The sequence below is a fragment of the Achroia grisella genome, unplaced genomic scaffold (genome assembly GCF_030625045.1).
Source record: "Achroia grisella isolate CSIRO2021 unplaced genomic scaffold, CSIRO_AGI_Agris_v1 utg1245, whole genome shotgun sequence".
Classification (NCBI taxonomy): domain Eukaryota; kingdom Metazoa; phylum Arthropoda; class Insecta; order Lepidoptera; family Pyralidae; genus Achroia; species Achroia grisella.
Genome location: NW_026712606.1, coordinates 2,451,412 through 2,476,142, shown reverse-complemented (window position 1 = coordinate 2,476,142; position 24,731 = coordinate 2,451,412). Strand labels below are relative to the sequence as shown.

At 31.3% G+C, this 24,731-nt stretch overlaps 1 protein-coding gene across 4 annotated transcripts in view; it reads left to right on the top strand.

Moving 5' to 3' along the window:
• Positions 1-24,731, top strand: part of LOC131854735 (uncharacterized) — a 151,590-nt gene that overhangs the window by 121,404 nt on the left and 5,455 nt on the right. For 3 of the 4 annotated variants that reach the window (XM_059205879.1, XM_059205876.1, XM_059205877.1), the window contains 2 exons: positions 8,398-8,437; positions 21,148-21,289. In XM_059205879.1, coding sequence (XP_059061862.1) covers positions 21,205-21,289 — 85 coding nt within the window. In that variant the 5' untranslated portion in view covers positions 8,398-8,437; positions 21,148-21,204. The remainder of the gene's footprint in view (positions 1-8,397; positions 8,438-21,147; positions 21,290-24,731) is intronic. The other variant, XM_059205878.1, reaches the window with a different exon arrangement.

Below are 24,731 nucleotides of genomic sequence, written 5' to 3'. Positions count from 1 at the left end.
AGTCCCCATAACTTAAGCACTGCTTACCTTGGAATTTCTATGTATAATATGTATATATTGACGAAAAAAATGCCTATGTATTTGTAACAGTTATCAAGTACCCATAACAAAAGCTTTAGATAGCTTAACTTGAGTCTAAATAGCGCTGTGTGAATTGTCCTGATATTACTATTAATATTATATGAATAAAACCTTATTAATATCAAGGGAGACACATTTCATGCTACAAATAAATACACATTACATTATTAACGTAAAATGCAATCTATAAATATAAAAAAATTATGTCATCACTCAATCTCATATACTGTTGAGTACAAGAACTGTTAACGTTAAAATATGTTAACGATCTAATTCTCATTTTTTTTATAATAATGTACATATGTATATTACCATTTTTAATTATTCCATCATCATGTCTCAATGTCATCCGTTCCATGTTGTAATCTATAACTAAAGTAAAAAACAATTTATTGCTTCTCTCTTGATGTCACTCCAGATGAACGAAGTAAAAGGTCGAATGAGACGTGAATATATGCCACGTTGGCGTATGTCACACTTCGGCTGGATGGGTTATATGACGGGCAATTAAAAATTGCGACTATATAACTTAGTAAATGACCTCCGTTGGAATGGATGCTGCACGTTTCTTCTTATCAGCGATATGTAATAATTTAATGTTATTGTTAAATGAGTGAGAAACCTTCGCTTTGTTCATTATTGTATATTCATAATTTAATCTTGATTATTTAATATGATTTGCTCCGGAATTACATTGTATACAGTACTATATTACTAATATAATCACCTACATTTGCAATATTATTTTTTATGTTAACGAACTACGCTTCGAAGAAGATATCCGATTCGATTATCAACCTGTATAAGTAAAATGAGAAGAAAACCTTTCGACAAATTTAGATCTGTCTATCTAAGATAATTGCATGATACGAAAGTCAAAATATACAAGACAAGACAAATATAAAAAAATATGTCTCGATTTACGTCGCATATTTCGAAAACCTAACATGCCGTAATTACGAGGACTGCCTATCCAATATAGTCTACTCAAATATTGTATAAAATTTTTTATGAAATTAATTGAATATATAAAATTATTAAAAACAAAAAGTTTTCAGGTATTACAAATTTTTGAAGTTTGATATATGATATAAAAACAATATAAACTACTTTACAAATCGTAAACTGTATGACGGAAGAATAGTCTTGTGATAAGTCGCTGGAACCTGTTCTAAATTATGTAGGCTATATGCACGAGACAAAATATGTACACATATTTTAAATTGTTTTTTCGGTTATTATATATGGATGACCTGGCAAGAAATAAAATAGATTATTAGATTTTAACTAGGAAACTATCAAATACATATACTCTTTTTTTTCTTAGCTCTTTTACCACAAAACAGCATAATTCATCGTTTCATAAATAATTTATTTCGCCTCTTGGCATTTATAATTCGAATACTGATAAGACTACAGCGTCTCCCCTCTGGGTACTGTATTCAATTCTGGCAGAGAAACAACTCTTATCAGTAATCGGGGTACGTAATTAAAATTTACAATGTTTTTAGGGACAACGAATAAAATGTGGAGTATGATAATTATTAACATATCTACCTTAGCTGTGGTACCTACTAATTTATTTACGTCCGTTATTTATAATTTATTATTTGAATTGTCCATGATAAGCAAACAGTGTCCTAAATGTTGATATATCTATATAGCCGGTATCGTCACGGCATATCCTTTACAAAATAGTCCAAGAGAACTGTGCCTCAATAAAAGTTTGTCCTAAATTTTAAGACGATCTGATGAAAAGAGTTATAAAAGTGAACTAAGCAAGAACTGTGAAGAAAGTAAGATATCCATGGCACTGAGTTTACTCTATCTGTCCCGTAAGAGACATGAAGTGAAAATAGAGAACACCGAATGAATATGCTTCATAGCTCATACTAAAAGCAAAAAAATTTAATCAATATTTCTTTATTTCTTTATCTATGAACTAAGACAAGTTCCAATTATAAGATATTTCTAAGAAAACGGGAGAGAACGAGACCCCTGAGTATTCCTTCTAATTTACTTAAAAATATACGCTTTTCATTTTCTTCCTTCTAATAAATTTAAGTAAATATTAGGTCTGTCCTGAACTGTATCTGTCCTATGAACCTTATATTCCTTAATCTAAGCACGCATCTTTCGCTTCACAATACGCTAACTAGACTCCATTGTGAAAATTATTTTCGTAACGAGATCGCTTTGTTTATTACTATTTATTGTTATAGTGATGGATTTGGTTTCAAAATGCTTCGATTTATATAATTGGCCGCTCTCAATAGCATCGTGGAGTGAGCCTTCGGTATGCACAATAGCACCACAATGATGGCGACCTTGCTTTATAACATCGATTCAATCAAAATATTGGGGCAAAGGTTACTCGAAACTCGGCGGAGCTTTTCGACCATTGTGATCGGGTACTCGTCAAGATTTCGATCCATAACGAATACCTACCGAGTCATGGTCGATTGAATGTTCAATCAGGATATAGATATTGGATATTTGTATTAACAACATAATTTGTTTGTTTTAATTACATGCGGGGCTTTATGAAGCCTCCGGCGATGTAAATTTCCTTTCAAAATAATTCTGTTGGTTTCTATATTTCTAAAACAAAGGGATCTGTTTTGTTGATACCAGATTGAAACTATGCTTATAGAAGACTTAAACTACATTGCATAGGAATTTACTGCTTTTGTTGACGTCATACGGTTTATTTATATTTATCATTTCAATATATCTATGATCTTTTTTTTATGTAACTGCAATGACAAACAAGCTGACAGATACATCACGGATAGTATGTCATCAGGTGATGCGTGCAATGTCATTCTCGATGACTATTTTATGCTTCTGTATGTTGTTATTTCACTGTTTGGTGACTGAAGTAGGTAAGGTACACTTTACACTTTGAGTGAAGGTAGACAAACTACTTTGTACAAAGTTTACCTCTGCTAGATAAATTTCCGCCATTTTACTTCACAAAGTATGTTGCTTAGCAACCAACACTTTTTTGAAAACATCACACCGTTTCTTGGGTGGTCAGCATTCAGTAGGTACATTAAATAATAATGCAAATACATATAATTCTGCTTAAGTAATCTGTAACTACCAAATAGCATTGCTTACACGAACAGAGAATATTTAATTAATTTATACATTCCACATTGGATTGCGTTGCTTATAAATTTTAATGCCCAAAGAAACATCAAATTATTCGTACAACATCAAGCAGATGAACTTAGATTACTCTATCAGGGTATAATTTTATAATTAAGATTACCTTACATAAAGTATGACGTTGTGTAAATTCACGATTCTCTGTCACGATTTCTTGATTACTATAAATTATTACGTTCAAATTGTTTTTTTAATATAGGTTAGACATGTATTCTAGTTCCAAACTAAGCTAGATAATCAATGGTGAACAACATCTAGACACATTAAAATACTTTTTGTAAACAAATATATAGTCTCCATTCGCTTCTCTTATCCTTCTTGAACTCTATTCATATCTTTTTTTGACACATTACCTACTAGGGACTTGTGAATTAACTAATCTCTTAATTAGTCGTTTCACTTTTAATGTAAGCGATCGCATATTGATGACAGATCGCATTTAATGAGCGCGTTGATTTAAAAAAACTGTAGGTGTAGGCGCCTGCTAAGTTCAAACCTGTGACCATCGGGAGGTCAAGTAGTAAGTTAAAACATTGCAAGTGCTGCACAAGTAGCTTGGCGCAATGTTATTATTGTATAATATAGACTATATCCCATTGGAATAAATAACCTAACTCAACTTTCCTAATAACCATTCAACGGAAATGATTAATCTTAAATTCATAATGTTATATTAAGTTCATAAAAATATTTATGGATTATATATGATGTACTTTTCATTTCACAAAAAACACGATGTAACCTTTACGGGATTATAGTTATAGAGTGTAATCCCGTATTCCAATGGGATATAGTCTATATTATACAATAATAACTAAAAAAGTTAAAAAGGGGTAAAAAAGATAGTCCACTAGTAAAATCTATGAAATGTAATAACTGTGTAAATTAATAAAATATAATGAACTTCTAATTTATTTGTCCCCATTATAATGTAAATAAAAGTGGACCAGTTTACATGAGATGTGGTAATTCATCAAAAATCTAATTAATTCGGTCCATGCGACGCTTCACCCGTGAACCAGTGACAGCAGATTAAGTTCAGCTTTAATTACATCGCCACTATTGTAGCCAACTCGTTGTATTTACTACCCATGCATAGGCACAGTGAAATGCATCTAACTCATTAATGCTAAACTGTTTCACTAAATAACTCACTGTATTACGTTATTACAATTTTATATACTAATCCATATTAATTCATACCGTCCATACTGTTCAAACTAATAATATAAATGTGAAAGTTTGTCTACCTGTTTGTTATATTTTCACGACTAAATGATACTATATTAAGTCTTCGAGAAAATAGCTAATTCCTCTTTAAAAAGTCGGCAAGTTACCTGCAATTACCCTGGTGTTAGTAAATAAATTTTACAATAGTCAATAGTTCCATAGCCAATAAAATTCCGGTTGAGTTACTTTCCAATTTTTCTCAACTGAAGTTGCTAGCCGAACTGGAAGGTAGGGATAGTGATAAAAAATATGATGTGCAAAGAGTCCTATGTGAATAAATATATTTTGTATTAATCGTACTTTGATTTGATACGTATATGCCATGTCACAGGCACTAGTAGTTTTTTTTAATATAAAATATATAATGAAATAACTGCTCACAGCATCAAATTATATAATCTCGACGTTCCTTTGTTTATGTTTTATTGTATATACCTTAAGAAATAAAAGAAAATATTATAGAGGAAAGGAAATGGAGTAGTGCCCTTAATTGCGATGTCTTAAGATGAATTTATAATCGGTAACACTTTGCGTAGCGATGCTCTTCATCTATTTCATAAAACTTCTCATTTTATTGTAAGCTTTAACGTGAATAAAGTACTGAGGTTAAAGGTGTGCTATTTAACGTATCATCGACGTCCAATGTTCCGGAGCATTAGGTGGTAATGTGCTCGCATTAGTATGCTGAAACTTCGCATACTAGTATGATATAAAAGTGTAACAGTAAAATTGTGTTTGAAGTTAGAAACAGGCACACCGACAGAACGGAGGACTTTTTGAATTTGCATCAATTGGAAATTCAGTTTGAATTTCGATTTGTTTCAACATATTACATACTCTTTTAATGTCTATCGAAGAAAAAATAATATATTTGCTAAATCTAATATGGTATTTAATTACAGAAACATTTCTAATGAGATTTTTATTGATACCTAATACATCTATTCTTTAATGTAAATTAGTATCATGTCCATAATGACCGTAACTGTTTAGTGGTCACAATTCCATAATTTAATTTTTACCTACTACCATTTAAATCCAGATAGACGCATATAGATTTAAACCCAGTATATTAAAATGTTACAACAAATATTATATTTCAACTGAAATATACAAATGTCGCAAACAGTTTAGATACTAAATGCTTTACACATCGAGGCTGGACGATTTTATGAACCCTCAACGCTCTATCGTTTATAAATAAAATCGCCTGTCTCAGCGACTATTTTAATTATTCATTATACTTCAGCGATTTGCTACGTGTAGAGTGCCTCGCGTGTCGTTTTCAGAAACCACGACAGCGAATTTTGTCTGAGAAATGTCTACAAAACTACACACAGGGCGAATATAATAGTAGATCTATTATGTGAATGTTATGAAACTTATATGTTGACATAGTATATGATATAACCATGTCTATGGCTGTTCTTGTGAATCCGCAAAATCAATGAAATCGCTGTTCGATTGTACAAAAGTATTGTGTATTGAAGCCCTAAATGAGAATTCGCGTTTTTGGCACATCGCGCCTCGGCTAAGCAAAGGGAATGTCACGTGAATGTTAATTCTTGGCCGATTAGTATTCAAGGCGAAACAACAACTAATAAAAAGGAGCCACCGTGGGGAAAATTGAAAATATCCGCAACCGTCAGGAAAATGAGGAGGCCTCTTCGTCAAGACGTGAAATTAGAATGGTCCCAAGTTTTTCGGATGCTTGTCACGTGGGACGAAAAGTTTGTTTACGTTTCCATTTGATTATAATCTAAACGAAATTTCCTTAACGAGCGGCCATTGCTTTTGTTGGGTTTAAGTATTGCCATAAACAGGACAAATACTAAACATTGTGTTTGTGGTAATAATTTCTTATTTATGAATTATTATCATCTTATTTTACTTTAAATAATTTATTGGTACACATATATATATATATATATATATATATATATATATATATATATATATATATATATATATATATATATATATAGTTCAATAGGTTACTTCATTTATATCCAAGGGATACGTAGAAATGGATGTCGCCTTTTCCCCGCTGATCCCTCACACCTTCGTTCGTACAGAAATTAAAAAGTTAATTATATATATTCCTATTCCGCATGCCTGAGATATAAATAAATTTAAAAAGAACAAATAGAATTTATTTATATAATTCTCACTTACTAATTACATACTTATAAATATTTTATCACAATTAAAAATAAAACCTTAGTTCTCCCGATTGCTAGTACTAAACAATGAAATGGAAATAAATTCCCATTTTCTGCCACTATAGTAATACAGAACGGATAAACTACCCGAGCTCATTTGAATGAGTGATTCGAACCGCAAATTCTAAGTGAGCCGGTAACAAGAGCACTTGCTCGACCCTGGACTCGAACCAATAGACCGGTACACGAGTACACCGCAAATGAAAGCTGAACGTGACTCCCATGATTATACTGATTCGCAATATAGTTTTAACATCTAACTATAGTACGATACCGATACGATTTATTCAAGTTCTTGGTATTTATTAACAAATCATAGTTAGAGGAAATATTGTGTTTGAATGAATTTAGTACCAGACACCCTATTAGTACCATCGTAAATTTAAAACACTATTTAATCGAACATTGTTTCAAAGTATTGGCTTATCTATTCATTACTGTAGCTTCATTACTTTATTTTAAATAATACTAAGTAAGAACCTTAAATTCGAAATTCAAATATTACATTAAAAATAAATCTAATTTTAAATTTGTACAGATAACAATTTAAATAACACTCGTCTTAAAAGTTGCTTTTGGAATAAAATTCTCAATTATTTTGCAGAAAACTTTCAAACACTATTAGTAAAAAAATTTGGTACCTAATATTATTTATCTGCTGTAATTTAAATAGCTCAAAACGCTCTGTAAAGATTTGATGTACAGTTTGAATAAATCAATAAATCAATAACTGTAAATAACGAACATTATAAAGAATAATCATTATCAAGTTGTATGTGGTAGTGTGTGTAATGTTATTTACATAGCCTTAAAGGTTATGTAAATAACATTACATGGAAAATATGAAGTTTGCTTCTTGATATATTGAATTCAACTATATGACAATAATTAATAATGTCTCTGACTACCCTATGTAAAATATCTGTATAAAAGTTTATTATTATTAGTTTACTGTAAAAAATTGTTACTAAATACCTAAATCAGTTTGTCTTTATGCTAAACAGCCCCTGTGGTGTAATGCCTCAATTACTTAAATGTTAATCAAGCGTGTAACCTAAAATTAATGGAGCATTACACTGAGAAGCAAGTTAAATTATCCATATTTAGCTAAATTCGCACTTATTCTGTATTCATTAACACATTGTTCATTACTTACATTGGAAATTGATATAGAAATATATGTTATATTTGTATGTTGCTAACGTACGCATAGTTTAATACTTCACTTCTGCATTGTATTTTCAATTAATAATTTTATTATATATATTTTGTATACTCAACACAGTCTAATAAAGAATTTTGACAGACGACAACACTACTAATAAGTAATTGTTTTTAAGTTTTTATACTTTATGTTGGGCTAAAGGACTTGCATCCAGAGCTGTAAAATATTAATAAATAGTAAATATATATATAATTACGCAATTATTTGAATATCAGGATCGATAAATTTCTTTAATACATAAACTACTGAATGTAATATGGTGGATCGATAAATTTCTTGAATACATAAACTACTGAATGTATTCGTATTGAATTTGGTACACACATAGGTTATATACTACAGTATCATATACAATATTTTTAATCTGCAATCATGTGCAGTGCCGTGAGATATAGTTTGTTTTCTAATTTTGTAAGTATTGTTCATAATTCCATGCAGTACATAATTTTTTTTTCTCTGTTTCAGATATTAACAAAACACACTTTCATCTAATAAATAAAAAAATGTAAGTAGCTATAACGCCAAAAGACAATCTTAATAAACGTATCGCACACTAGGGAATAATTTATAAAAAGCCAGTATTTTATTAGAAACATTATTAATGAATTTTATTAACCAGAGTACCCGAAGCTCACAAATTCCTTGTTTTGGTACCTATATAAGTAATTTATAATATTAGTCATCTGTAATTTAATTCTATGACGGAAATAACAAAGAGTCCAGCTATATACTTATAATGTACATCATGTACATTATAAGTATATAGCTGGACTCTATACTTATAATGTACATGATAAATCGAGATTTTCGTAGAAAAATGATCATTCATTTTTCTACGAAAATCTCGATTTATACCTCTATTCTTTACATTACATGGAACTTAATTATTTTTAAATGCGTGCTGTTACCAAAAACTGTTACAGATATAGGTCAAGGCCAAGGACTTTTTTAATGTCTAATACTGATGTAATGATTATAGCAGTTTATATTATTTCCTTTGCCAGGTAGCAAATAATTTTTTAATTATTTTCGCCTTCATTTCAAATATCAAACCACGTAATGTACGCATTAGGTCTCATATTGTGCCTAATTTGTGAATAGGTATTATTAATTTGCCAGATAGCTCGGTGCAGATGTTGTAGGGTCGATAGGTTAATGCACATTAGCATGTCCGATTGTAATTTCAGAGGCAATGCTAATGTTCGACAAATACGCGATACATGCATTATGTACATACGTCTGTAATATTGTACATATATTTCACGGTTGAGTCGTACTTCGAATTAGGTATTTAAACAGCGGCAATTTAATGTAATTATTGCGTACTTAATATGTGAATGAAACTGTTTAATTTGTCTGTATATTTGACTAGCTGTTAACCACGATTTCGTCTATATTTACATAAAATATAATAATTATATACATATATATCTATTTTATACAACATAGAGCGATCAAAATTTGTCCCTAGACGCCTATGGCATTGACTCGTATATTCCAAAAACAAAACAAATTGAGGAAAAATCATTAAATGACTATGTTACGGTGGTACCTACTATTGTATAATTGTCCATTATATAAAGAATATTGAAACATATGATCATCTTAATAAGTTAGTATATTACCTACTAGTATATTACCTATACACAATAAAATCATCTTATTATTCTAAATAAAATTCAATTCAACAGTAGTACATAGATGTTATTGTACGCTTACAACTGTCTGAAGTTCGAGAAGTGTCGTGAAACACTCGAGATGTCATAATAATGTGAATTCAGAAGTGTATTCAAGATTCCATTATGGTTGGGGCCGGGAGTAAGTATTATTCATCCATTAACGGACTACAGCTTGCCACGTTCAAATCTGAAATTCAAAATTTCTTGAAACAGATAAATGGAAAGAATACATTCATTAAAGGTGACTTTCAAAACATTCGTGGTTTCAAATGGATTGTTTTTTACAATGTTTTCATTAATTTTATCGATTTTAACATTATATATTAAACTTATTCTTTTAAAGGTGTACTCTTTTCATCTATTCAATAAAATGAAGTATATTACAAACAAAGCCGCTTATAAGCAGCAGGTATATGTCATAAGAATGTTTTTTAATAACGGGAAAGGAAAGGAGACATCTCTGCACAATCTGGGCTAATGAGGACACATATTGCTGTTAAGATTTATAAAGAATCCTATTGACTATGAAATTGACTACTTCAGAGAAATTAGGTGAAGATATTCATATAATAAATGAATAGGTCTGAATATACAAGTAAAATATTTAAAGCCTTCACGCTGACAAGTAGCGCCAACATTTTAATTAGTCATGCTATCAAAAATTAAAATTGTATATTTTTAAATTATATTCTCACAATGATGAATACTGAAAATATATAAACGACTAAATATAAATAGAGAATACCAACAAATAAGTATATATAAAATACGTATAGAATATAAATAAAAGAAACTGTAAGAATCACTGGCGCCCTCTAGGTGTAGATAAGAAAGAATACAGACTAATGAATTTAAATGTTATTCAATTAAATGCGCATGAATAATTCAGCAAAAGAATGTTAATGTAGGAAAGTATACCTTCTACGTCGCCAAGATTTCGGGGCTTTTTGTTAATTACTTGTACTATACTTAAGATAGATTACAAATATGTACGTAATTCATGAATAATAGATATCGCTCATAAACATAAATATATACAACTATATGTAGAAACAGACAAAAATAAATTAATAGAGGGAAACTTTCAGCAACCTTTCTATTTTGGTTCCTTTTAAGATATTTTTATTCAAATGTGGATATCTTCTGTGACTATCGACTAAGGAAAATATTCAATCACAGTAACAGAAAAATAACAAATTAAATGCTCAACTCATGAATAACGTCTTCATTTTATTTCTCGGAGTGAACGAAATAACGAACAGACATAGTTCTTTTTTCAGTTTAGTATTGATACTGTTTCAAAAGATTAGTTTAAAACTGGATTGTATTAAAATGGATTTTGAGATTAGATCGCAGACTAGATCCGCTGTTATATATTATTCATTCACATAAACAAATTTGAGTAGTGGTATTGCTGTTTACAGTTACCGTCTGATATATTGGATATATTGGGCGCATCCCGCGGCAGCCCTGTCTACATCGTAATAAATTTTGTGACAGACAATATTCCTATGTCCCTTGTCTGACCACAGACGAACATCGATCGAAATTTACTGCACCGCAAAACTAATAATTTCCCTAGTTTCTGGTATGTGTGTGCATACATTTAAATTGAATCGTATTCATTTCCGTATATACAAAGAACGATACTTATAACTAATAACTAGGGCTAGGGCTATTATTATTGTTAAACAAACTAACATTTAGTTTGTTTAACAATAATAATAGCCCTGGTCAAGCCACACAGCGCCATCTAGTCCCAAGCTAAGCTGGGCTCTTATAATTACAGACAATAATACTCATGATTACAAGTATTAGCACCGCGGAATCGAACCCGCAACCAGTGTAGTGAAAGCATTTCTAGCAAAAATTAGGTCGACTTGCACGCGATCCACTGAAGTCGACCTTAGGTCGTTAAATTTAGGTATAAATCACCACCGGGTTAATTAACACGATATTAACTTCATCCATTCATGCTTTAGCACAGACGTAATACTATTTAATCATCAACTGCAGACAGTAGCGGCTAAGTAATAAAAATAGAATATTTCAATGTAAAATTACTTAATTAATAATTTTACAGCTTCAGACAATATTTTAGAAAATCTTTCCTAAGCAATGTTGATATTATACATTCAAATTTCACCTTTCCTGAGCCGCCTACAATTTCCTAAGAAACAATCTACCGTGAAATATAATTTGAATAAATTTCGTGCTCTAATACGAATAAAAATTCGATACGGTCGTCACATAATCTATACCCTCGGAGTTGCCAGCCGATTGGATTATATTATGTTCCATACACATGTATACGCAATTGGACCCTAGCAGTAAATAAAGAGCTTTACCTACCCTAATAAATATCTGCATAATATCCCTATAATTTGACCTTACCTGAACTTTGTTATATGTTGCTAGTTTTCCTTTACTTGTTAAATATTATTATTACATTAGAGCCTGAAAGATTACACCATCATTTTTTATACTTTGTAATACTAAAAAATATGCATCATAATCTCACCAGGAACTGGTAGGAGGGATCTGTCCATTAATCGAAAATATTTAATTTAGTATTACCAATATTATGTTATCTGTGGTATTACCCCAAGGGCATGGCATGTTTTGTATTTATTTAAGAGATTTCCTTCTGTTTTACTCAAGTACACCTTGTGCTTTGTTTCTCTAAAGTATAAGAAGTAATAATAATAAGTAAGAAAGTATCAATATTCTTATACTAGTACATTTAAAAGAGCACGGTCAGTGGCAGAGAAGTTTTTAAGTTTTTAATAATTGCATATATATTACAGCTAGATATTTTTAGATTAGTTAGTAAGATTTTTAGATTAGTAGTAGTAATCAGTTTTTAGATAAAAGAACACATTTTATTTCTATATCACTGAACGAATAATAAGCGCCAATGTGATAACCACATTGGTCATCAAGGACCCACAACCCATAAGGGTTGTGGGTCCTTGATGACACTAAGCAATCTTTTTTGAAAATATTAAATATTCGAGTTATATATATATATAGTATCTGGAGGAAGAGAGAAAATTCATGCTATAAAATATTATATTATAAGTACTAGTTTTGTTTTCCATTTCAAGAAATCTCGTTTTCCTTTGCCTATGTAATATAATGATATATATCTTGGATGATATTATGCCATAGAGAATACTTTTATACTGAATTACTTTTAAAATATTTTATATGTCATGTATGCATGAAATGAATATGAAACTAAGTTTATTAATTACAGTAATAGTTATGCTGTGGTTAAAAATCTTGAAAGCTACTGCTGCTCTAATTGCACGGGGAAAGTTTTCGCCAGTCTTAGGCTACGTGCTGAAAACACAGGCTGATAAATTTTATAAACATTAATGAAAAGTATATAATGAATACATCACATTGAATATTCTATTATAATTTATGAAATATACAGTTTGAATATCCCTCTGACATTTATAAAGGCTTATAGGCCTGTACTATTCGTTCTATGCTTCTACATACCTTATTTACTTTAAGTGCATAATAAATTTATATACCTAGTGTTTTCATAAACAACATAATTATAATATCTTTAATTACGTCTTGTTGCTATCTAATTTCAAGTTGCGCAGAAGTGACATACAAACAATCAGACCAATGATTTAGTTTCTACTACTAGATTCACAGTCTACAAAATTTCTTCAAGTACAAACAGATTATTGAAATTTTGCTGAATAATATAAATATTTGGCTATTTTCTGTATTATGCGGCCTACTGTTTGTGCTCGTGGGTTTCCAAGAACAATAGTTTAGGTATATTGTGATCGTGCCGACAACGAGGCGCGCCCTCATTTACGGGTGACTCACACCAATGCCGATCAGACGAAATGCTCCGTACACTTACGAAATTATAGAGAAGGAGCATTTTAACTCGGATCGTGTTAAAGAAGTTACCTCAGGGCTTTCCTTTCGCAATTTTCTATTAAATGTTCCGTTCCTGCTTGCATTGTTAATGCGCAAATTGATGTATTGTTGTTGCAAAATTTAAGTTCATAGTTCAAGAAAGTCTGATCCGTAATTTCGATAAATGATCATATATTGCATTAGTTTTGTTTAATTTACACGAAATAGCAGAGCTTCATTCCAATTTTCTCTGCTGAATAAGATACTTATTAGGAAATCATCTCTGCTTTATATAAACGCCTGTTAACACATAGTTAGTTCTCTACGACAATCGATGAAAAAGCCCTGTGTTTACTGTATATTAATCGCTTAATTTTGACATCACGCATATTAAATGTTTCCAATAATTGGATTCTCTTGTTCGCAAAGGATTTGCATTCATACGAGGGAAGCTGGAACATAATGAAAATACGGTTGTGAACATCAACAGTCTCTGTTTAAAATTCTTGCAGTTGCCGCCGAGTGGCGAAACCAACGATACCTGAATCCAAATCGTGTGACAAGTAATATGTTCCGCCGAATGCGATCACGTTCATCATCCGAGTAATTTCAGTGTCAGGACAATTTATTGGGGAATTAAGCGATATTACCATTTTATTCACATCGGCGTGCGCGTGAGCCGTAACATTTAACGATTCAATTTTCTTTTGCAGTAAAAAGATGGAAATTTGTTCCGTCGGTTACGTGAATTTGAATTGTGTATATTAAAGGCTTAGTAAATCGCTAGGCTACGTGAGTCATGCAGGTGCAGTCGGATCACGTTAAAGTAGTAAAATAATAAAACTTTATCCTTCACGTCAACGTTTTGAATAAAATGCAAAACGTGTCTGGGATGCAGCCAAAGCGGCTCGGCGGCTGTGGCACTGTCCCCTTTGCATGCATGCCAATTGGTAAACAATTAATTGATTTTTATATTCAATAGCGTCAAGTTTAAATATTATGTCCGTAGTTTATTCTGGTCAAATTGCTACTGCGGTAGCGATTTAATTCAAAGTATTTTTAGCAAAAATACCAACTATTTATTTAAAAAAATATTAAATTCAATCATGATGTTGTAAACTTACATTAAATTATAACGTAATTTCATATCAAATAAAAATCAGAATCAATGTTTACCAAACGAGAAGCTACTTCGCAAGTGGCCGTTGTCAAGTACTTGTTTACTTAATATAATATTCAGAGTACAACGAATTTTATCATATCCACGTATTTTATTGAAATAGAGAATCTTAACCACGAAGCGTCACACAACCTCAATAAACAAAACTTTCGGCCAAACAAAGTGTCCGGCTTTTGTATTACTCACGCTCATTTGTATCAGTTTTGCTTAGTAAGTTGTTTATCGGTTTGGGGTCCAGTAGGGCATTTCTGCGGATAGTCCGTGTTCACCAAAACTTGGAATATAAATTTGGCCACGAGCCGGCGTTGTTTGTCCGACAATAGGCACGCTTGCCAACATAAATTATCGGAGAACATTCGTCTAGAGTTTACCAACAACCATCGTCCAATATTTACATAGTGCGTTATGTAAGGCCATCGACAGATTTATATCCAAATATATTTTTCCTAGTCAAATTATTGAGGCAAATACCTAAGTGAGATTCGCTACATGCGTGGTTACATAAGTAGTTTTGATCGGAACAAGTGTATTGTTGGAGCTTTGCCTATCCTCAGCGTACGTAATTGCTACATAAATTGAAGCTAGTACATAAATTGTGTAGATACAATGTACAAGAAATAAAATTCAAACCGTAACTAAAATCTTTCGCTCCAAGTATACGACTTTTTGAATTAATAGACCAACCATGCATACGATAAATTATTTTATTAAAAGTTATATAAATGCCCTAAAGCAACGTAAATATAGCGGTTCACATAAAATTGAACACACTTTTTCAATATATTTTTATGCGTTTGTTAACTTTACAAAACTGTATTCAGCTTTAAAATTTATTTGCAGCAAATCGATTCTATGATGTCATTGGCACCTTACTTGTCTTGAGATGTCAGTTACTACTTTCTAAAAGGAAAGCCTTGAGCTCAGCAAAAAATACAAGCCAAAAAAAACTTGCACTTAACCCCGCAGGAGATTACTAAAGAAAATCTGATAAAATATGTGACCGGACATTAACTGCTAGAGTTTTAGGCGGTGACATACGGAAAAACGAACAGACATGGCAATATTCAATTTTTTTTCTGTGACTGTTGCTCATATTATAAGAAGTCCTCTTGAATAAAATTGTTTAAATAAACACAGTAAATGATCTGTGTATAACACATAGTTGGATTTATCCGTTATATTCTATTCTATTATTATATGTTACTATTATTTATGTAATTAATTAATACTGTTTGTATCTCGTAAGTGGTAACGTCCCATAATGTCTTATCAAAACATATGCCCAACACTAATGTCAGGTATGACAACTCTTATAATTATGATGGTGAAATGACTGCACGACGATAATAATATTCGTGAACACCACAGATTACCATAATAGTTACACAATGCGCTTAGTTAACCACGCGGGCCGAACTATCAAATAAAAAATATACTTACGCTATACTAAAGAAACTATCAAAACTGTCATAGCATTTATATACATACATATTAACACTAAAAAAGTTAAACAATTCGTCAAATAATATGTAAACGAACTTGTCATTTAGTCATTTTATTAAAATCAACCAGCCTCCTAAACAATTTTATAGAAAACATTTATTCATCATACCATGGGACAGCTCCTAGACCGCTAAATTCTAAAGATGAGGATTAGAATCTTTATAAGGCATCGGCAAATCTGAAAAGAGGATTACTCGCAGTATTGAATAGAACATCGTAAAACATTTTCTCAAATCCCCTTTACGTCTATATAATATTATAAGAATCCCTAAAAGTGAGTTGCTTATCGATGTTCTACCTATCGTATATACAGATGACTATCCGCAATACAAAATCTTTTATTTTTCCCAAGTTATTCCTCTGTTAAATCGGAGTTAGATTGTTTTATTGATGTATTAAAAATACTGTACTGTTTATTCTATCATTATTTCAATACTTATATAGGTACTATACAAATAAACGTGCACCATTTTCAATTTTCAAAGGTTGATTTGAATAAAAAACTTTTTTTATATACCTAATTAATTCTGTAATAGGATAAATAAGGAAAGAATAAGCAAATTTCATATAAGACAAGGATTCTTTGCTTATTGTAATATACAACAAATAGGAAGGAAGAGACGTTCGTACAAGTTATAAATTGTCTTTTTGGGGCCGAAACTTATTATATATATCCTGTCAATGTTAACAATAATAGGAATATGAAAATTATAATAATTTAAAAGTTAAAAAATCGATTCCATAATTTCGCTATCACAAAATAATACCTAATTAGGGAGTTGCTAGTAATAAACAATCTATCTAGCAATTAACAATACATCCTCACGTGGACTTACGTTTATTGCGAACTATAAGCAGAAATTTGAAATTTTTTATAATCCTGATTAGTATACTAATAGCCAAAATTATCCATACTCATCACTATTTCTCCATGAGTATTAAGTAATTTTCTTGATAATACATATATCACATACACGCCAACAAAAAAAAATAAAAACATACTTTATTAGAACAGTGTAGTAATTAACAATGTCCAATTGGATATACTTTTCAAGTTATTTAGTAGACATTTCAATTCATTCATCGGATTTAATAATATCTTAGGGGTCAAATGCAATGTAGGATGACTCCCCCAAGAGATAGAGTGATGATCTCAAAACGTTGGCTCGGAGCCAAATTTATGATGATGAAGTAATTAGAAAGAAACTTATTAAATATTCTCGACCCGATATTTCGTCAAAACAAGACATAATCATTCCAGGATATAATGAATCAGAAATAGTATCTAGTTCAATCCATCAAACGTAAAGCCTGATCAACAATTATAGAAATGCGAGAGCGTAGCTAGGCACATAGACACAATGCCACACGGATCCCACATGAGCCGTGCATGTGGGAGCAAACAGCCACACACGTATTCGATGTATGCCTCATTAAATTTTGTTTGAATAGAGGGATGAGCCAGCCGGCATATTCCTACTTGGTCAGATACAGATTGTAGCGTCAGCTGATGTGATAAATTGTCTCATTATATAACATTTTTTATTTAAAATTTAATTCCCATAATATAATATGAAAGTATTATGGACTTAAATGTATTAAGTAGTATAGAGTTCTCTGCCAGTTAAGCATTGGGCAAACGAAGAAATAGATTCATTATATACTTTCAATCGTGTCTTAGCTTATTTAAATTTTTATTCAACAACTAATTTACAGCTACAACAATCAACCATCCACTTAACCATATGCGTCTAGTTTAGCCTATGTAGGCTTTTAGCTATTTGGTTATGTCCTGGATTGATGAATATGTACTCATGCCTTATTATAAATATCTTGTATTCTATGCCGACTCTGAATAAATATAATAGTGATACAATGTATTATACATATAGTTGAACATGTATCATCTCACCTGATTTTCCGACTGCCAGGTTGCTTGACAATCGGTGTTTCTATTTGAATGGTGAGATATGGCAGTCGAATTACAGGGTACGCAGGCGAGGTGTCATTGCCGTGCCGTTAATGCAAAATGGCGTCAAAGTGTAATCAATTAAATACCTAGTTCGTCATCTTCTGTAATTCCAATTAGATACATAAACAAAAACTCATACAAACTCCGCTTAGACTCATATGTACGTCGATTTAAATAATTTGATACCTTAATAGAGTTATTTTAGCACCACGTTTTATATCTACCTAAATATTGTTATTCAATCATGAGAACAAGGCAGACGGGAATAACGATTAGCAAATATGCTTAGCCTTCGGGGCCCTACTCGCTATTCCATACACCCGTAGAGCATGCATTTTAATGATCAGAATAATTATTTTGTTGGTAACATTTGAAATAACTATTATAGTTATTTCAGATGTCAACAACAAAATATAGCGGTTGCACCATTTTATAACAAAATTGATGTTGGAACTATTAGGATAATAAAAAATAGTTATTTTATTATTCTAATTAATTTTTCCCTTTCGTTCTTTTTAGTTCTCTATTCAAAAAATATTACTTATTACACATTCCGAACTGACGGTAGATTTCATTTATTATTAATATCTATAGTTACTCTAGAGGAAGCTTAGCTAACTTATTACAATTGTATGCACTAATACATAGAATCTTATAATCAAATCCCTTAGGCCCCCAGTTCATTAACAAACTTCATCATATATTGTTTAGTGTTTTTACTATCTGTACACACTGTACTACGAGCATCGGCTGAATGGTCTGAGACGGAGGGCCGCCACAAACATCGCCGCTCCATCATCGCGCCCATTTCGCGAGCAAACACTCGCATGCCAACGCCCATTCACGTCCTCGCTCCGCGCTCCGCTCACACAACACAACACAACCCTACGTGCCCTACAAACGATCGCTTTTCACGTCCCGATGAAGACCTCCCTCCTTTGTAGCATCGACTTGTTATAATACATCGTTTTGTACATAGCTTACGTTATTTATATTATACCTGATGTACATTGTTATCTTTACTTATAATTCGTAGAGTTTACTTAAGTTTAGTACCATGATTTATTCTTATAATGGTTTATGGTTAGCAGTAGTACTACTACCACAGATATGATAATATTACAGATAATATTATCATATCTGTGGTAGTAGTAATAGTAACTACTAGGTTGATTTATTCTTTGGAAGTTGGTATTACGTGATACTCCTCTCAATGGTAGTCAAAGTACCTTGATGAACCTCAATGGAGCAGAAATGTTAGTTTCTCAAGCATTGACTCGTAATCTGTAAATTTAACGATATTATTTTATTTTAATGTACATAGAGTTGAAACTTAGAAAATTCCGTAATATCTATACCTGAATAAAAATCATGAAACATATGATTAAACTCATAAATGTTAACACTATAATAAAGTTCATTCGAACCCTAAAATTGTTACACACGACACAATGGTCCAGTATTTTTCTACTCCCCTTTAAAAGCTATGTGAAATAAAAGATATATATCGAACTAAAATAAACTTGAAATATATTACAGTATCAGACACGATGCGCGTTCAGTCGATTTGTCCACCTCACTGTACCTAAATGCTCAGCTTACATTTCTCTACGCTCACCGTTCCATCAACAATCGGAACTCAGTAAGCATTCGAATGCTTTCAATACGCTCCTCTACGCCAGACGGAGTGGACTCATAAGCACAATAGACGCCAATCTGACTGGAATTCGGCTCGGATGCCACTACGCTACATGCGCCGGCCGCACGCTACGCCACTAGTATTAGTGGTATGTCGCATCAAGAGTATTATTGAATTACTAACGCACACGACAACGATGACTGAGCACATTTAGAAGATTATTATCAAGTTTATACATCGGATGTCTAATAATAAACTTCATTCTAACTCATAGATTCCAAATTTGAATTCGTCTTTCTGATTTTACAAGTCAAAATGTGTCTTTTTTAAGTTACCTACGCTTTTGTTATCTACGTTTAATATACCTAATAATAAAAATTAATTAACAGATAACATATCTCTAGACAACTGAAACTAAACCAACAACCCTACATTTAAAAAAAAATAGTATTGGGACTATAAAACAGTTAAATATATTTTAAATTAATGCAGTGCAAGTAGACAGATCACTACAGATTTCATTTTCAGATAATTTCAGGTTATAATTAACATAATAGAAATAACAGCAATTTTATAATTTGAATACAATAGGGATTAATTTATGGAGGCAATGATCAATACAGCGAACATGTTTATATTAAATTCTATATTGGTTTGGATGCAATGGACCGGTCGACCACCGAAATGAAAAGCGACCACGACCCAGCGCCATTTTGCATATTGAGTGATTATTTTGTTCGTCAGCACGTTGTGAGCGATATAGTCCCATTGTATATTCATTTGTGTGTTCCCATTAACATAATAATGTTATTTTGCCTTTCCTCTGTAAAACTCTCAATATAAGGGCTATTATAAACGTTACCTAGGTTTTTATCCTACTAGTCGAGTAAGAAGACCGAAGGTAAACTGGAAAAAGTTGGTTTTGTTTGAGTATCTCTGTCTGAACATTGCAGACTCCACGCAGCATACTTTGTAAAATATTTTCCGTTGAAGGGTGGAGTAGGTGGCAGTGAATTTATGAGATATTAAGAAAAAGGAGACATAACATCATAGTTTTTTGGAACAGCGAACGAGAAGAACCATGGGCGACATGATAATGTGATATTCGTAGTTCACGTAGATTGCTACGGTTGCCACTTACCGTCATATAGGCCGGTAGCTTGTTTGCCACTTCAATTACAAAAATAATACTGTAATCTATAAGTAAAATGAACCATATTTAAAAAATATATATTTGTTACAAAATCTGTCGATAAATAATTTGAATGGATTATTTTGTTCAGGTTTTCACAAATAATCTAAATTATTAATTACGTAAATAATGAATCAATGATTTTTCTTTTTGTTACAGATATACATATAGAATGCGCTTGACAAACATGCACTCGAATGGACAACAAACCACCTCATGCTGACAAATATAACTCCTAATCACGAAACGACAGCAATGGAGCACCGTGTAATTATTGTCTTGGCTATCGCCACCCTCCTATGTAAGTACACATATGTATATATACAATACACTAATACTGCTACTGTTTCTGCTCTAAAAGCTGCTGCTCAGTTATACAACGATGTTTCTAATAATTCTTATTAAAGATATGCAGTATACAAATCTACAATATTGCGATTATTTTTGCATTATTAAACGGTTGGAATTCTATAACATGTTACTTGTAACTTTATCTCTTAATGGAATCATAAAATATTATAAATACGATAACTATATGTAGCAATATTATATTTAGTATGTTATAATTGAGAATTGTTATCAACTTCATTATGTAATAAAGCAGTTAGAACCTAATATATATACATATGTACATATATCTAGCTACTGAGTTGAAAGACTCGTCTCATTACGTGATATCACTCATACTTTTAGGTTCTTAGGTGAGATTTGAGATGTCAGAGGCAAAGATTAATCTAGTATTTTATAAAATCTTAGCACAGGTGTCTGGTCCTACCCCACATAGCGAGACGCAGCTGAAATATTTCTCGTTGTCCATAATATACCGCTATAGCGAAATGAAGCCCTCAGTATCTTAGTCACATACTCCCTACCACACTGGTCTAACTTTTGCAGTAACCACATTCTTTTTAGCAACTTTGTAGCGTCTACTTTCAACTATTTTTTTATATATGCTAGGTATAAAGTAAATAAATTTTTAGCAACATTTTAGAGCAAACTTTTGGCTTAGAAATAACATAATTACGTGTTATCTTCGTTATATAGATAATGTTACATATATTTATTAAGTTTGTATGTTCTATATAAAACTTAATTACACATTCGTATTATCATAATAATTAACGGAAAAAACGATATTGTCGTTTTTGGAAAAACATAACCACCAATTGAATCCAATATTTTTTTTAAATAATCCAGTATCCACTGAAATATCTAGCAAACCAATCAATAATAATGTAAGTATATGTAAATATACTTCTGAACAAATACTACATTTGGCATCAGTTATTTCATAGTTTATACTGTTTATGGACCAATAACTTACATTTATGAGACTGCAGTAAATTTTTCATGCAATGTATGGTTTGAACAAAATTTAATTTTAGAGAACGTCGTGACCTAGTGATTTAGACCCAGATTTAGAGATCTCAAAGGTACTGACATCTTTTCAGCGAGTAACACCAAAAACTTTATATGCCTGCTTAAGCTTATGACTATTTCTCGGGTGATAGAAAATACCAATAACAAAGAAAATGAATGCAAGATTTAGCTGTAGCCTCGCCTTGTAACGTGCCACCATAAATCCCTTTGCTTGATAATTTTTTTATCATATCCCAAATTCGATCACAACATATTCCCAATCCCCATCACGAAGATTAGTTATTTATTTACAAGCCAATATTATGTAGATAACGCCCCATTAAGTTCCATCATATATACTTTCTACCTTTTATAGAGAGTGCATTTAAGCTAAATAAATAAATATATTTATTTACCAACCAGGACAGTAAATTCTTTAGCCTCAGTTATTACATTAAACGATATTAAACTATGATTTATGTGATTAGTACCTACGTATAATTTAATTACTAATAAATGCACATTTCATAGATACTTAATATTTGACATCATAATCCATCTTACATAATATATTTTCTCCATTTATGGGCCTTTGCGCTATAACTCCAAATTATTGCTGCATAATGATATTGATTGCGACAAATAAGTGGCACTAACAAGCAAGTAAGTAGAAATATGTAAAAATTGTAAAAGCTAATAAGAGAAACAAATATTTTGTAATTTAACTTAATACTTTGGAATAGCAACAGATATATGGTATCGCAGATGGCACGTGATAACGTTATTATCTGTAGTGCTGTTTGTATATATATAGAAAGTTACCACTTACCATGAGGTGGGCCGTCAGCTTATTGCTATTCCAATTGTATAAAAAAGTAGAATAAAATTACTTTGTATTAACAAATTAACATCTTATTCTCCTTTTCTTCCAAATATTATTATTTCTTATCTCAATATTTTAGAATATAGAATACTATGGCTCATATATATATATATATATATATATATATCGGTATTTTTTTCAATTTATTAATATATTTTTTAATATTCCAGTTCCATAATATCCATAATATCAATCATTGTTTGTAGTATATCACAACATGTCCAAGTTTTCTATTATTCTTTAACCTTCTCGTATTTGGTAGATAGATACACATACAAAGATAACACTTCAGAAATATAGTAGGTAACATTTAGGTTAAAGTAATTGAAAACACACAGATTGAGGCGGTTGGGCGCTTGAGGTCCTGATATGTATCTAAGGAGGACTATCTCGATCCACTTGGTAGCAAATGGTCCGAAAGTAACATGGATATAGCGACACGACCCCATCTAAATTTCGTACCTCTTTCAAATAGATTTCAATTTACTACACAATTTTACATAAGAAAACCTCTCGCAGTTTTCAACTATAATGATGAAATTGCAAAGATTGATGTGTGGAATAAACAATATTGTTACGTAGTGACAGTAGAAGTAGTACCTTCTTTTTAAAGTACCCTACACAAATAGTAATAACACAAGTTATGCGAAAAATATAGCTTACAGTCAATATAAATGTGGTTTATTTTTTACTTTTTGGCAATACTTAGGTAAGGATTTCTCGTTCTCTCTCGGATTCATTCAATGTTTCCAGATTTGTATTATTTACCTATCAAAATTAATATGGAATTAAAGCAGTCATATGTCTTTAGATTTTTCAATATAGTCCAGAATTAAACAAAATAAAGACTATAAAAGAAATAAAAGGACTATAAAAATATCTCCTCCTCTTAAACTTTGATGAATAAAGAATCTTTTTTTTTCATAATATGTTGCATCCTCTTTTACTTTTTTTTAAATTATGTACTGTTTGAAAATAATCAGGTGAGACATGTAAAGACATGTTTTCTTGTACGCGTATTATTTGTATTGTATATTTAGTATAAACAACATAGTCATAAATTTAAAATATTTGATACTCTTTTACTTAACAATAAACTGTTGGATCATTGTATGCTGTACCTACATCAGATATCATCATATACACACCATTAGTCCAACGACACCCGTATCTCGTATGACATTTTTGTAAACACTTCTTAAGCCATACGAAGGTACTATCACAGATCATTTAAGAACCAATGGCATTGAAGTAACATCCTTTCTGACTTTTCCTTCTTTATCGATACACTTTGCACGAGTTCTTTACATAAAACTCTCGTAACTGAACTTGACATAAAAATGTATGTGCCACGATATTCCCTTGCATTTTTTACTTATCAAATGTTTATTTGTTATGTAGGATACGAAATGGTTTTTATTGTGTTTTGTAAACATTCAGCTTTTTGTATGTATTTCGCCTTCTCATGTCTATACGACTACATGAGGTCGTTTGTTTAGGC